General features: G+C 43.8%; 1 protein-coding gene across 1 annotated transcript in view; it reads left to right on the top strand.

The window, feature by feature from the left end:
* LOC129707303 (myosin-IIIa-like) overlaps positions 1–14502 on the top strand; it is a 90795-nt gene that overhangs the window by 47406 nt on the left and 28887 nt on the right. The window contains exons 3-4 of the mRNA XM_055652244.1: positions 7501–7605; positions 7817–7916. Of these exons, the coding sequence (XP_055508219.1) occupies positions 7501–7605; positions 7817–7916 (205 nt within the window). The remainder of the gene's footprint in view (positions 1–7500; positions 7606–7816; positions 7917–14502) is intronic.

Raw genomic sequence — 14502 nt, 5'->3', positions numbered from 1 at the left:
TACATCCGGTGTTCCCGATGTGACTACCTTTACAATGGCGAGAACAAGCATAGACAAGGCAAGAGCTTTGCCGACCACTTGCGCTCAGTCCGCCAAGACCTACTGGATCACTTGGATAGTAACCACTTTACCTTTGTTTCTCATTTCCAAACTGATCTTTCTGCCCTGGGCCTCCTCCATTGCCAGAGTGAGGCCACATGCAAACTGTAGAAACAGCACCTCATATTCTGCTTGGGTAGCTTCAAACCCAATGTACATTAAATTCTCCAACTTTAAATAACTTACCAAAACAACCCCCTCCCCCCTTTTATAATTCTCCATCCCCTCTCTTCCCTGTGCCCCATCTCAAGTCAAGTTAAGTCAAGTCGAGTTTATTTGTCACATACACATACGAGATGTGCAGTGAAATGAAAGTGGCAATGCTCGCGGACTTTCGTGCAAAAGACAAACAACAAAACAACCAAACAAATTATAAACACAATCATAACACACATATTCTTTTTCATAATAAATAATGGAAGGAAAAACGAACTCCTCTATTTCTCCCCTCCCTCTCCCCTTCCATCTACATTCCTTCCTCTGGCTTCACAATTCCCAGCTCTTCTATTCTTATCTCATGCCTTTCATTTTTTTCATCTCTGGCCTTTAGCTAACCATCTGCCTATCCAACACCCCCCTGACCTATGTCCACCTCTCATTTGTCAGGCTCTGTCCTGCCCCTCCCCTCTTCCAGCACTCTCCCTCCCTCATCCCCACCACCCACAATCAGCCTGAAGAAGGGTTCCAACCCAAAATGTCACCCATCCATTTGCTCCAAAATGCTGCCGGAGCCAGCGGAGTTATTCCAGCACATTCTGTTTTTATTTTGTAAACCAGCATCTGCAGTTCCTTGTTTCTGCTAAATATCCCCCAATGTGTAGGTTAGTGGTTGAATCTGAACTTGTTCGCTTGTGTGGCAGACGACGTTCTGCCATCTGTGCCTCTGCGGAGATTGTCCGCAGTGCATGCCTCTCTGCCGCAAGTCAGTCGGTGGGCCATTGTCTGTACCTCTCCACAGTTGCACTTGTCAGAGTCTGAGAAGCCCCACTTTTCAAGTTGAGTCCGCAACGTCCCACTCCAGTGCGGAGGCAGTTTAAGGCTTTCCAGGTAGTATAATGCAGGTGGTGTGTGTCCTGGTGCCATCTGTTGTTTAGTTTTGGTGCCTGGCACGGTTGGCTTTAGTTCCATGAAGCTGTTACATAGAAACATAGAAAATAGGTGCAGGAGTAGGCCACTCGGCCCTTCGAGCCTGCACCGCCATTCAATATGATCATGGCTGATCATCCAACTCAGTATCCCGTACCTGCCTTCTCTCATATAACTACATAACCATTTAACAATTACAGCACGGAAAACAGGCCATCTTCATACCCCCTGATCCCTTTAGCCACAAGGGCCACATCTAACTCCCTCTTAAATATACCCAATTGACTGGCCTCCACTACCTTTTGTGGCAGAGAATCCCACAGATTCACCACTCTCTGTGCGGAAAAAACATTCTCATCTCGGTCCTTATCCTGAAACTGTGACCCCTTGTTCTGGACTTCCCCAACATCGGGAACAATCTTCCTGCATCTAGCCTGTCCAACCCCTTACGAATTTTGTATGTTTCTATAAGATCCCCCTACAATCGTCTAAATTCTAGCGAGTACAAGCTGAGTCTATCCAGTCTTTCTTCATATGAAAGTCCTGACATCCCAGGAATCAGTCTGGTGAACCTTCTCTGTACTCCCTCTATGGCAAGAATGTTCTGACTCTTCAAGCATTTCTTGGCATGTTGGTGATTGTGCAAGGGGTGACGGTGTTCTGTGTCCTAATTGAATTTGAGTGAATTGATGAGAATGTGGATAGAATAAAAAATGAGATTGCATTGAATAAAGGAATGAAATATACAGCATGAAAACAGGCCCTTCAATCCACCAAGTTCATGGCGACCGTTGATCGCCAACTAACATTAGTCTTATGTTACCCCGCTTTCACATACACTCAGTACACACTAGGGGAAATTCACAGAGACCAATTAACTTACCAACCCGTATGTCTGTTGGATATGGGAGAAAACCAGAACAGCTTGAGGACACTCACGCAGTCACAGTGAGAATGAGCAAACTCCACACAGGTAGCACCTGAGGTCAAGATCGAACCCAGGTCCTGGAACTTTGACAAGGTCCCACACAAGAGATTAGTGTGCAAAATTAGAGCACATGGTAGGGTATTTACATGGATAGAGAACTGGTTGGCAGGCAGGAAGCAAAGAGTAGGAATTAACAGGCCCTTTTCAGAATGGCAGGCAGTAATTAGTGAGGTGACGCAAGGCTTAGTGCTGGGACCCCAGTTATTTACAATATATATTAACGATGTAGACAAGGGAATTAAATGTAACATTTCCAAGTTTGCAGCTGACACAAAGTTGGGTGGCAGTGTGACCTGCGAGGAGGATGCTATGAGACTGCAGGGTGACGTTGATAGGTTGGGTGAGTGGGCAGATGCATGGCAGATGCAGTGTAATGTGGATAAATGTGAGGTCAAATGGTGGTAAAAACAGGAATGCAGATTATTATTTGAATGGAATCAGATTAGGAAAAGGGGAGGTGCAACGAGACCTGGGTGCCCCTGTACATCAGTCACTGAAAGTAAGCATGCAGGTACAGCAGACAGTGAAGAAAGGTAATGTATGTTGACCTTCATTGCGAGATGATTTGAATTTAGGAGCAAGGAGGTCTTTTTGCAGTTGTACATGGCCCTGGTGAGACTGCACCTGGAGTATTGTGTGCAGTTTTGGTCTCCTAATTTGAGGAAGAACATTCTTGCTATTGAGGGAGTGCAGCGTAGGTTCACCAGGTTAATTCCCGGGGTGGCAGGACTGACATGTGATGAAAGAATGGGTCGACTGGGCTTGTTTTCACTGGAGTTTAGAAGGATGTGTGGGTATATTATAGAAACATATAGCATTATTAGGATTGGACAGGTCAGATGCAGGAAAAATGTTCTGGATGTTGGGGGAGTCCAGAACCAGGGGTCACAGTTTAACAATAAGGTGTAGGCCATTTAGGACTGTGATGAGGAAAAACCTATTCACCCAGAGAGTTGTGAATCTGTGGAATTATCTACCACAGAAGGCAGCGGAGGCCAATTCACTGGACGTTTTCAAGAAAGAGTTAGATTTAGCTCTTAGGGCTAACGGAATCAAGGGATATGGGGAAAAAGCAGGAACAGGGTACTGAATTTGGATGATCAACATGATCATATGGAATGGTGGTACTGGCTCGAAGGGCTGAATGGCCTACTCCTGCACCTACTTTCTATGTTTCTAGCTGTGAGGCAGCAGCTCTATCAGCTGAGCCATGTGCTTACTTGCATTCAGCGTTTGTTGGGATTTGGCAGAATGAGGGGGCACTTTATTCAAACACAAGGAGACTTAATGTCAAACCACTGTGCTGCACGGTGTGTAAATGAAAAGGAAAACAATTACAATATTACAGAACAAGGAAGAGTATATTCTCTTCAAAGTAACGGAAAAAATCAGCAAATACTTCCAGGATGGGACAATTAATATGTGGGAACTAATAACATGAAAGTAGCCCTCAGGAGGCCTGATCCTCCTGTCTCAGTGTCAACGTGAAAAATAAATTACATTCCATTTTTAATTTACTCGGCTGCATCCACATCACTGACGTCTGGAGGCACAGGCTCTGCTCGTTTGCTGGAAGCATTGTCCAAATGTTGCATTTTTCTTTCTGTCACTCATTATTGTCCAAAGGGCATCTCCCTTTTCGCCTTCTCAAGATTTGTCGTCTTGAGTGTTTTACCGGAATCCAGATGACCTGTGTATCTGAGGATAACATGAGTCATTCTCATTCTCTGACTAGACCAATCCCCAGTGTTGTGGGTGAGAAAATGAATCATTGACTGCTCCTGACAATAACTGTTTTCTCCTGATGGTATTCTAAGCTCTCTCGGGGTTTCAGCACTTTTGTTGTATTGTGCCTCACAAGTCTCCATCTCTTCTGTAAGTGGCTTTCTGTATCTGTTGCTTAAATCAAGAAGACATCATAAAGCTGAACACAGCATCTACAGAGCTAACTAAAGCTTAAGGTGGGATATGTTACTCTCTCTCCCTTTCACCCTCTCTTCCCTCTCTATCCTCTTTCTCTCCTCTCTCTTTTTTTTTTTTTCTTTTTCAAAGACTTTATTCAACACATCAAATAATACAACAAATCAAGTCATAGACAAAACGAACTTACATTATATCAAGTGTCATTATGGTACAACATTACAATCATTATTCACAATACTCTCAACCCCACGCGGTGACCAGCGCCCACGGAATACCTCCAAAGTCCCCGTGAACACTGCATGTTCCCTCTCCAGGGACACACTCTCCTCTCTCTATCTCCTCTCTCTCTCCACCCTCTCTCTTCCGTTTTTTTTTCCTTTCAAAAACTTTATTCAACACAATCATATGATACATCACATCAAAACATAATCAGAAATTGCAATATAACAAATAATAATTATAGTACAACAGCGCATTCATCGATTACAATACTTTCAACCCACGCGGTGACCAGCGCCACGGAAGGCCTCCAGAGTCCCCGTGGACACTGCGTGTTCCGTCTCCAGGGACACACGCGCTCACGGACGTAGGCCCGAAAGAGGGGCAGGCAGCCGACTCTAGCCTGACCATCGACCAGCCACTGCCTGGACCCACGAATGGCCATCTTGGCCAGGCGCTCTCTCTCTCTGTCTCTCTCTCTCTCTCTCAGGTTCTAAAGCTAAGCAGCCAAATATTAATGCTGATATTAGGAGAGTGTACAATGAAAAAGCTTTTCGCTGTATCTCAGTACACGTGACAACGAAAACTAAACCAAACTTACATCAGCGAAAAGACTATACATCTTTACAATCAAGTTCTGGATCTGGATGTAGTACCTACTCTGAAAAGCTCTATATAGAGCATCTCTCAGCACTGGACAATTTTTACATTTTATCAAGCCAATTAATCAAGCCAATTAAACTACAAACCTGTACGTCTTTGGAGTGTGGGAGGAAACCCAAGCAGATCACGGGGAGAACGTACAAACTCCATACAGACAGCACAGATATGGGGAGATGGCAGGAACGAGGTACTGATTGGGGATGATCAGCCATGATCACATTGAATGGCGGTGCTGGCTCGAAGGGCCGAATGGCCTACTCCTGCACCCATTGTCTATTGCCTATTGTCTATTGTCTATTGCCTATTGTCTATTGTCTATTGCCTACATTGCCTATTGCCTATTGTCTATTGCCTATCGTCTATTCTCTATTGTCTATTGTCTATTGCCTATTGTCTATTGTCTATTGCCTATTGCCTATTGTCTATTGTCTATTGTCTATTGCCTATTGTCTATTGTCTATTGTCTATTGTCTATTGCCTATTGTCTATTGTCACCCGTAGTGGGGATCAAACCTGGGTCTCTGTGCTGCATTTTACTCTATCGCTGCACCACCGTGACCACCACAGTTGCCCACAGTGTACAGATACATGATAAAGGGTACAATGTTTAGTGCAAAATTAAGTCCAGTGATGTACTATTAAAGATATTTTGCAGGTCTCCAATGAGATAGATAGGTCAAGGTCACTCTCTAGTTGGCAAATGGGCAGTTCAGTTGCCTTATAACAGCTGGAAAAAATAGGTCCCTGAATGTGGAGGTGTGCGTTTTCAAACTTCTGTACCTCTTGCACAATGGCAGAGGGGATTTGATCGGCATTGTATTTGATAGTCATTGACTTACAGATTCATTTAAATCAATTAAAGCATTGCAATGACAAATTCTGACCAACCTTTCCTCGTGTTTTTATGACAAATTTTCTTCCTTTTTTTCATCTCCAGTAAACCCCCCCCCCCACCATTTCCGCGGTCCCCTCTCCCCTCCCTGCTGCCCTCTCATTTCTCCCAACATCTCCCTCTCCCGTTCCAGTCACCCTGTTCTTTGCCCTCCTTCATGCATCTCCCACCTCTGCGTCCCCATGTCCCCTTCCACACACATACCCACATCTCTCCCTCAAGCTTTGCATTTCACCCCTCCCCTCATCATCTGACAACCTTTTGTCACTTTCTCACCCTGAGCCTTTAATACTTATGCCCCTGTCCCACTTAGGAAACCTGAACGGAAACCTCTGGAGACTTTGCGCCCCACCCAAGGTTTCCGTGCGGTTCCCGGAGGTTGCAGGTGGTTGCCGGAGATTGCAGGCAGTGGAAGCAGGTAGGGAGCCAGACAAAAACCTCCGGGAACCGCACGGAAACATTGGGTGGGGCGCAAAGCCTCCAGAGGTTTCCGTTCAGGTTTCCTAAGTGCGACAGGGGCTTTAATCTCCTCATCTTCCCCCCCCCCCCCACCTCCCATCTCTCATCTATCAATTTCCAGGCTTTTTCCTGCCGCCACCTCTCCTTTCCATCTTTCTACCCCCCTGTTTCAATCAGTCTGAAGAAACCCTCCCCAGATGCTGCTTGACTGCTGAGTTCCTCCAGGACTCTTGAGTTATAAAGAGAGATTGGGCAGGGTAGTGCTGTTGAATTACTACTGGACCGTCCCCGTCCCCTCCCGGGGCAGATGGAGATGTCCAGGATGACCCTGGACTGACGGGACACCAGCCTGTTGCAGTGGCAGTCCAGGCTGGTGAAGAAGCGCTAACTCCACTGCTCCGGGCCAGTGTCCCGTCAGTCCAGGGCTGTCGGTTAACCAGGCGGGACAGGCAGAGTTAAGCTGGAGTTAGCGCTTCATCTCCGCGCTGGTTGTAAGCCTGGGCCGCCACAGCTCCAGGCCGATGTCCCGTCAGTCCAGGGTCATCCCGGACATCTCCAACCACCCCGGGACAGGGGTGGGACAAATCCTATCTAGAAGTTGCACAATCCCACAAAACCATTTACGATCTTTGCACTCTTTCAAGTCTGTCCTCTTATCCATCTTGTCTCTCACCATAGATACAAAAAAGCTGGAACAACTCAGCGGGTCAGGCAGCATCTCTGAGGAAAAGGAATAGGTGTCATTTCGGGTCGAGATCTGTCCCTTCCTACACATTTTGTCTCCCAACATACATTATTTTTATTCCCCCGCCATTGGTATCTGCTTGGATATATGAATTGGCTTTCCAACTCTTTCCAAATTCTCCCTCTCTCACTCTCCCCTGATTGAGTCTCCTTGTCCAAACTTTGTTCATCTACCATAACAATTACCTGAACATTTTAAGGTATGAGATCAATTTTATTTGATAATCTGTTCTGTGCTCTCTCTGCCTTAGGACGTCCCACTGCATTGATCGATGTTAATACCCATCGCTTTGACTGGACTGATCTTGCTAACCATTCCACTTTTGGCTCTGCGAAGGACCTTGGAAAGTTTGGCTCTGTTCAAGGCACTGTATAAATGCAAGTTGATTAGATTGTTGTTGTCACCGATCACTTTCTGTTATTTCAGCTGTGCAATGGAGGCTCTGTGACTGATCTTGCCAAAGGCTTATTAAAGCGAGGGGAGCGAATGAGTGAACCCATCATTGCCTACATTCTGCACGAAGCTCTAATGGTAAGATTTATTGCAGTATTTTAACAAACAACAGTTTCCTTTAGCTCAGAATGAAGCATTACATAGATTATAAGCTCCTTGCTTCAGAAAACAGGCAAATACCACAAAGGTTAGCTACTGGAATTAAAATGGCTCACTCCTCCTGCTCATTAGTCAGAAGGTTTCATTTGCTGCAAGCATATTATGACTGTCACCATCGATTCTTCTCCAGGGCCTGAAACACTTACACAACAACAGGACGATTCATCGTGACATCAAGGGCAATAACATTCTATTAACAACAGAGGGAGGCATCAAACTTGTGGATTTTGGTAAGTAGCGATGCACGAACCGCTAAAGACCACAGTTATTTTCCTTCCGCAAAAATGGATCACACAGACTGATCAAGGGACAGTTTGGGGCAAGGGTGTGCAACCAAAAGCTATGAGGATTATATCCAAAAACTAAAATTATTACTAAGTTACTTTCACCTAATTAATTTGCGGCTGTCCATGCAAGATGGGAACATTTTGGTGATCTGACATTGCGTTCAAATTTTTTAACAGGGAGCATTAAATTGGAAGAAATATTGGTTATTGCATAAAAGGGATCATTTAAACTTGGGACAACCAGCAGTAACCATCAGATGCACGGATCGCCCACCAACCATTTAAATAACAAGACAAATAACAAGGGATATCTGCTGGCAATTAAGCAGAGAACTCGTGTTACAGGAAGAATGTGATATCTAAGGTCACGATACAGAGGATAATTATGGGGAAATTTCCAGGGCAATTTTCATCATAATGAAAGAGACAGGGAAAAACGCAGAGTGCTGGAGTAACTCAGGGGGTCAGGCAGCATCTGTGGAGAACATGGATGAGTGACGGGTTGGGTCAGGAGCCTTTTTCAGACTTGCGTTGGTTTCATTGGAATAGAAGAAGCTGGGCAGGTTTTACTGAGGTTTAGTACGGAATAATTAAGATGGGTCAAAATGGAGTAAATATGAAGCATCCATTTCCCTGGGCAGAAAGACCAACATATTTAAAATGATAGAAAGATGGAAGTGAATCAAGAAAGTAATTTTTCAAGGAAAGAATGATCAGAGTCTGAATCTCACCCCCTGAAAGGGCAAAAGGCATTGTAATTTGGCACAAGGAATTTACGTCATAACCTGAAGGTCTACAGAATAGTGCCAGAATCTGAAAATTGATTTTTTGGTTGATAAGGATACAATGGACTTCCTTTTGTTGAAACTTTCTGACGAAAGCACGTCAACTTGAAAAGTTAATTCCGTTTATCTCTGTGCAAATGCTACCTGCTCTGCTGAGCTTTTGCAGCTTTTCTGCTTTTAAGTTGGATATCAAGCATCTGAGGGTGAATTTTGTTTGTTGTTTGCTTCTGCACTTTCTTTTACTTGTGCAGGAAGGGCTGTGGATTTCTCACCAGACCAGCAGAACGAGACAATTTGTGGCAGGAAATAATTTCAATCGATCTTTTCATAGAATCATAGAAATCGCTGTATTCTTAATCTATGTATGGCAGCAAAGTATCGATCAAAAGTGTTACCCAATCTGATGTAGAACACAATGTGCCGTAGTAAGTCACCAGGTCAGGCAGCATCTCTTGAGGAAAAGGATAGGCAATGTTTCTGGTCGAGACCCTTCTTCAATCTGAAACATCGCCTATCCATGTCCTCCACAGATGCTGCTACCTGACTCGTTGAGTTTCTTCAGCACTTTGTGTTCTAGGTGAGGTTCCAGTGTCTGCAATTCCTTGTGGTGGCCCACTCCAATCCCACATTCCAGCACCATCTGTAGTCCTGCACATCCAAGTGATTTTAAGCTGTGCCTCTACCACATTTACAGGTGAGTTCCAGAGTCCATCATTCTTTGGTTGAAAACATATTTTCTCAACTACCCTCTAATCTTTCATGTTTTTTTTTGCTTTGCCCTCCTCAATGCTCTTTGTCACCCCTTATAGGCATGAAGTTATGAAACAGCCCTTCAGCCAAACTCATCCATGCCGACCAATTTCCTTAAGTGAACTAGTTGCACTTCCCTGTGCCTGGCCCATAGTCCTCCAAACCTTCTCTATCCATGTATTTAAGAAGGAACTGCAGATGCTGGAGAAACGAAGGTACACAAAAAAGCTGGAGAAACTCAGCGGGTGCAGCAGCATCTATGGAGCGAAGGAAAAAGGCAACGTTTCGGGCCGAAACCCTTCTTCGGCCCGAAACGTTGCCTATTTCCTTCGCTCCATAGATGCTGCTGCACCCGCTGAGTTTCTCCAGCTTTTTTTTGTACCTTCTCTATCCATGTACTTGTCTAAGCATTTTTTAAATATTGAAATTGCACCCGCCTCTACCATTTCTTCTGTGCACCTAGGATCCCAACCCAATACGTGCCACACATGTCTAAAGGCTGTGGCACGATATCCAGTCCCACTCGAATCCAGTCCCATTTCATGATATCACATTTAAATCATTTTGAGGTCTTGGTTCATGGAAGTTGGTTGAGTCAACATTTACTACCAGAGTCATTGAACCGTACACCATGAAGCAGGCTTTTGTGTCCACCAAGTCCATTCTGACAATTAAGTACCCATTCACATTATTAATTCTCCAATAATTCCATGGTAGTCATCACACATTCCCATCAGATCCTGGCCACGCTCTCATCCTGCTGCTACCATCGGGCAGAAGATGCAGGAGCCTGAGAACCATTAACTCCAGGTACTAGAACAGCTGCTTCTTGTCAACCATCGGGCAATTGAGCCATGTGCATAAACGTAATAACAATCTTACCTCAGCAATACCTATGATGGAATTTGTTTAGGTTGCAATATGTACTTCAGTTTGCACCATTACGGTGCGGTCACCTAGTATTACTGATGATTTATTGTATTATTCATCGTAGTCATTTTTATTTATTGTACTGTTGTGTTAATGTACCTCTGAAGCTGCAACAAGTAAGAATTGTGTTGTTCTGGTCTCGATGCAAATGACAGTGAAATAATGAGGCTGAAGAAGGTCCCCACCTGAAATGTTGCATATCCGGTCCCTCCTCAGATGCTGCCTGAGCTGTTGAATTCCTCCAGCATTTTATGCTTTACTCAACACACCAGCATCTGCAGTTTCTTGTACCTCCATTAAACTCTGGACTTGACTTGTCTCTTGGCTATTGAGATCTGTGCAGTCCAGTATGGCGAGCTTGCAGCCAGGCTTTGGAATTGGTCATCATTTTTGACATGGTTTCTGTGAGGTGCAGTACCAGGACTGTTGCCAATGCTTGTTACATTGCTCTCAGCCAGATGCAACTTATTCAGCAGAAGATAATTGTTATAACCGTTATTAATCCCATGAAGGATAATCATTTTCTGCTATTGTTACTGGGCCACTTGCTTTCTGACATGTCACCTAATTTAGCTGAAACTTGCGGTTTTGGATTCAGAATCAACATAATAAACATCTGGCACACTATTTCTAGAAAGATAAAAAATGAAAACATTTATTTTGACTTATCTTTAAAAAGTTGATTTTCTTACTACTATGAGCATTTTGCCATCTCCTCCCCTCCTCTACAATCACTTTCCTCGACACATTCGAAGATCCTTACTTGAGTCTGAAGATGGGTTTCGGCCCAAAACGTTGTCTATTTCCTTCGCTCCATAGATGCTGCTGCACCCGCTGAGTTTCTCCAGCATTTTTGTGTACCTTTGATTTACCAGCATCTGCAGTTCCTTCTTCAACTCCTTATTTAATATGTCCCTCATGTATTTTACAATAATGAGCATAAAGTTGATCAGTGACTTCTTCCCAGTACTAATTAATGAGATGTTTGAAAGCTACTGTATTATATATGTGAAGAGTGCATCATGTACTTCTGTTAATAACTTGCTTAAACTTAATTGTGATGAAGTACCACATTGTTCGAATAAAGGTTTTGCTTACTTAGAGAAGAACCGGAAGTAGGGGATTATTTGATGCAACGTTTATCCAATCATTAATATGCAGATTCATCTAGTGGATAAATATCACTTTTAATGGGTCTCCGCATGAGTTATTTTTCCTGGAATAACAAAATGTAATCATTTCTTTAAGCATCTCACAGCTTAGGGAAAAGGAATTAAAAGTGACAGTATTAAAGCAAAGAAGAAAGGGTGGAATGTTGATGGTAAAACCAATGTTTATGCTTTTATCAGAATTGTTGAATACAGGGAGGTGTCCCTTTGGCATCCTCCAAAAACTGTAGAGGGAACAAATTATTGATTTTCTTATCATCGGTAAGGTGAAGGGACTGTTGCAATTATTGGTTTATTGATAAGTAAGGGGAACTGAGATACGACTGACTGACTTTCATATGATTATCTTCAGTACAGGGTAACAAGACTTTCACTCTATATTATAGCTGAAGAGGTCAGTGGTCCATTCTCAGATGGCCCTGTGCAAAAGCAATCCAGCCAATCTTATGGCCCTGTCCTTTCCCCATTGCCCTGCCATTTGTATTCGTTTGGATTCTTATCTATCTCCCTGTTGAGCACAACAATTGAGTCTGTACTCACTATTGATTCTGCTTGGGCATTACAAACCCAAACCAAAAACTAGTTTAAAATGGTTCCTCATGTTAGAACGTAGAACAGTATAGCGGAAAAACAGGCTCTTCAGGCCACAATGTCTGAGCTGAACATCATACCAAGACCATCATTTATCCACCTGAACATAACCCATATCCCCATATCCCTCCATTTCCTGCATATCCATACTCATATCTGAAAGTCTTTTAAATGCCACTAATATACCTGCTTCACCTACCACATGTGGCAGCATGGTCCAGGCACTCACTACCTTCTGTGTAAAAAAACTTACATCTCTTTTAAATTTTGCCCCTCTCATCTTAAAGCTATGCCCTCTAGTATTTGATTTTTCCATTCTGGGAAAAAGATTCTGTGTGTGCACCCTATCTATGCCTCTCATAATGCTCTATACTTCCATCAGGTCTCCCCACAACCTCTGGTGTTCCAGAAAGAACAATCCAATTTTGCCCAATCTCTCCCTATAGCTCAGTCAGTCAGACAGAATCTGTGGATGAAATAGACATTCAAAATTTCAGGTTGGGACCATATCCAGCATCTACAGTTTCTTATGTCTCTAAATGATGAGAGGGTCTAACAGGGTGAATGACAATTAACTATGTTTCTCAGGTGGAGCTGAATAACAAGGATGCAGAGAATTAAGTTAATTAGTAAAAGGATTGGAGGGGAGCTAAAAAAAAACACATTTTACTTATGTCCCTGTCCCACTTAGGAAACCTGAACGGAAACATCTGGAGACTTTGCGCCCCACCCAAGGTTTCCATGCGGTTCCCGGAGGTTTTTGTCAGTCTCCCTACCTGCTTCCACTACCTGCAACTTCCGGCAACCACCTGCAACCTCCGGGAACCGCACGGAAACCTTGGGTGGGGCGCAAAGTCTCCAGAGCTTTCCGTTCAGGTTTCCTAAGTGTGACAGGGGCATTAATATGTAGCAGAGGTCTGGAACACTGGAACTGGAACTCTGTACCTGTACCAAGCTAACAAAGAGTTAACATCTACACGAGAGCAACACAGTGGGATTAATCCAAAGATAGTTTTTGGTCAGAATGGATGGGAGGTGCCAAATGATCTCTTTCAGTGCAGCTATAGTGTTTGAATATTAGTTTGATTGTTTCTATTTCCCTCTCCTAATCTGAGGATGTGATAGCTGCCTTTAAAGAGAGGAAGAGGGTACCCCAGAGATAGGCTGAATACAAATCTAACAGCAGAATGTACAATCTTCAATAGATTCATTCAAAGATCCCTAAACTTGTAATAGACACTGCATTGGCAGTATGAATTTCTCATGGATAGAATAAAGTCATTAAGTGAAGCAAAATGCATATGATTAATAATGTGGGGCACAGTTACAGGGCAAGGTTCTACAGGGCACAGTCCCTAGTGGTCTCTTGTGTTATTATTACATTGACAGGAAACTGAGTTTTCCATAAGAATTGGATAATGGTATTAACTACGACATTTGTGGCAGGCAGGCAGGCAATGTTCAATAACAAGGGGAAATTGAAAACTGAAGGATAACACATACTGTGTGTGCATTTTTACTACTGCTGTTAGTTTTGGAGGCTTGGAGAGTCATACAGGATGGAAATAAACCGTTTGGCCAACTCATTCTTGCTGACCAAAATCCCCATCTACATTAATCCCAACTGCCCACGTTTTGGCCCATATCCCTCTAAAACATTCCTATTCAAATGACTTTTAAATGTTGTTCTTGTCCCGGACCTGACTACCTCGTCTGGCAGCTCATTCCATATAGTGACCACCTCCTGTGAGAAAAGGTTGCCCCTCAGGTTCCTATTAAATCTTACCATTCTCACCTTAAATCAATATCCTCTGATTCTTGATTACACGACTCTGGGTAAAAGTCTCTGGGCATTCACCCTATCTATTGGCTTCATGATTTAAGTACACCTCTCAGCCTCCTGCGCTCCAGGGAATAAAGGCTTAGCCTGCCCAACATCTCTCTATAGCTCAGGCCCTCATCGTTTAAGTTTAGTTTAGAGTAACAGCGTGGAAATAGGCCTTTCAGCCCACCAAATCCGCACCTACCAGCGATTCCCGCACACTAACACTACCCAGCACACAATAGGGACAATTTTACACATCCACCAAGCCAATTTACCTATGTACCTGTACGTCTTTGGAGTGTGGGAGGAACCGAAGATCTCGGAGAAAACCCACGAGGTCACGGGGAGAAAGTAAAACTCCGTACAGACAGACAGCACCCGTAGTTGGGATCGAACATGGGTCTCTGGCGTTGCTAGCGCTGCAAGGCAGCAACTCTACTGAAGCACCACCACCTTCAGAATCCCCTCCAGGTCACACA

The sequence above is a fragment of the Leucoraja erinacea genome, chromosome 2 (assembly GCF_028641065.1).
Source record: "Leucoraja erinacea ecotype New England chromosome 2, Leri_hhj_1, whole genome shotgun sequence".
Classification (NCBI taxonomy): Eukaryota; Metazoa; Chordata; class Chondrichthyes; order Rajiformes; family Rajidae; genus Leucoraja; species Leucoraja erinaceus.
The sequence above is the reverse complement of the archived record's forward strand: the minus strand, read 5'-3'. Positions and strand labels throughout refer to the sequence as shown.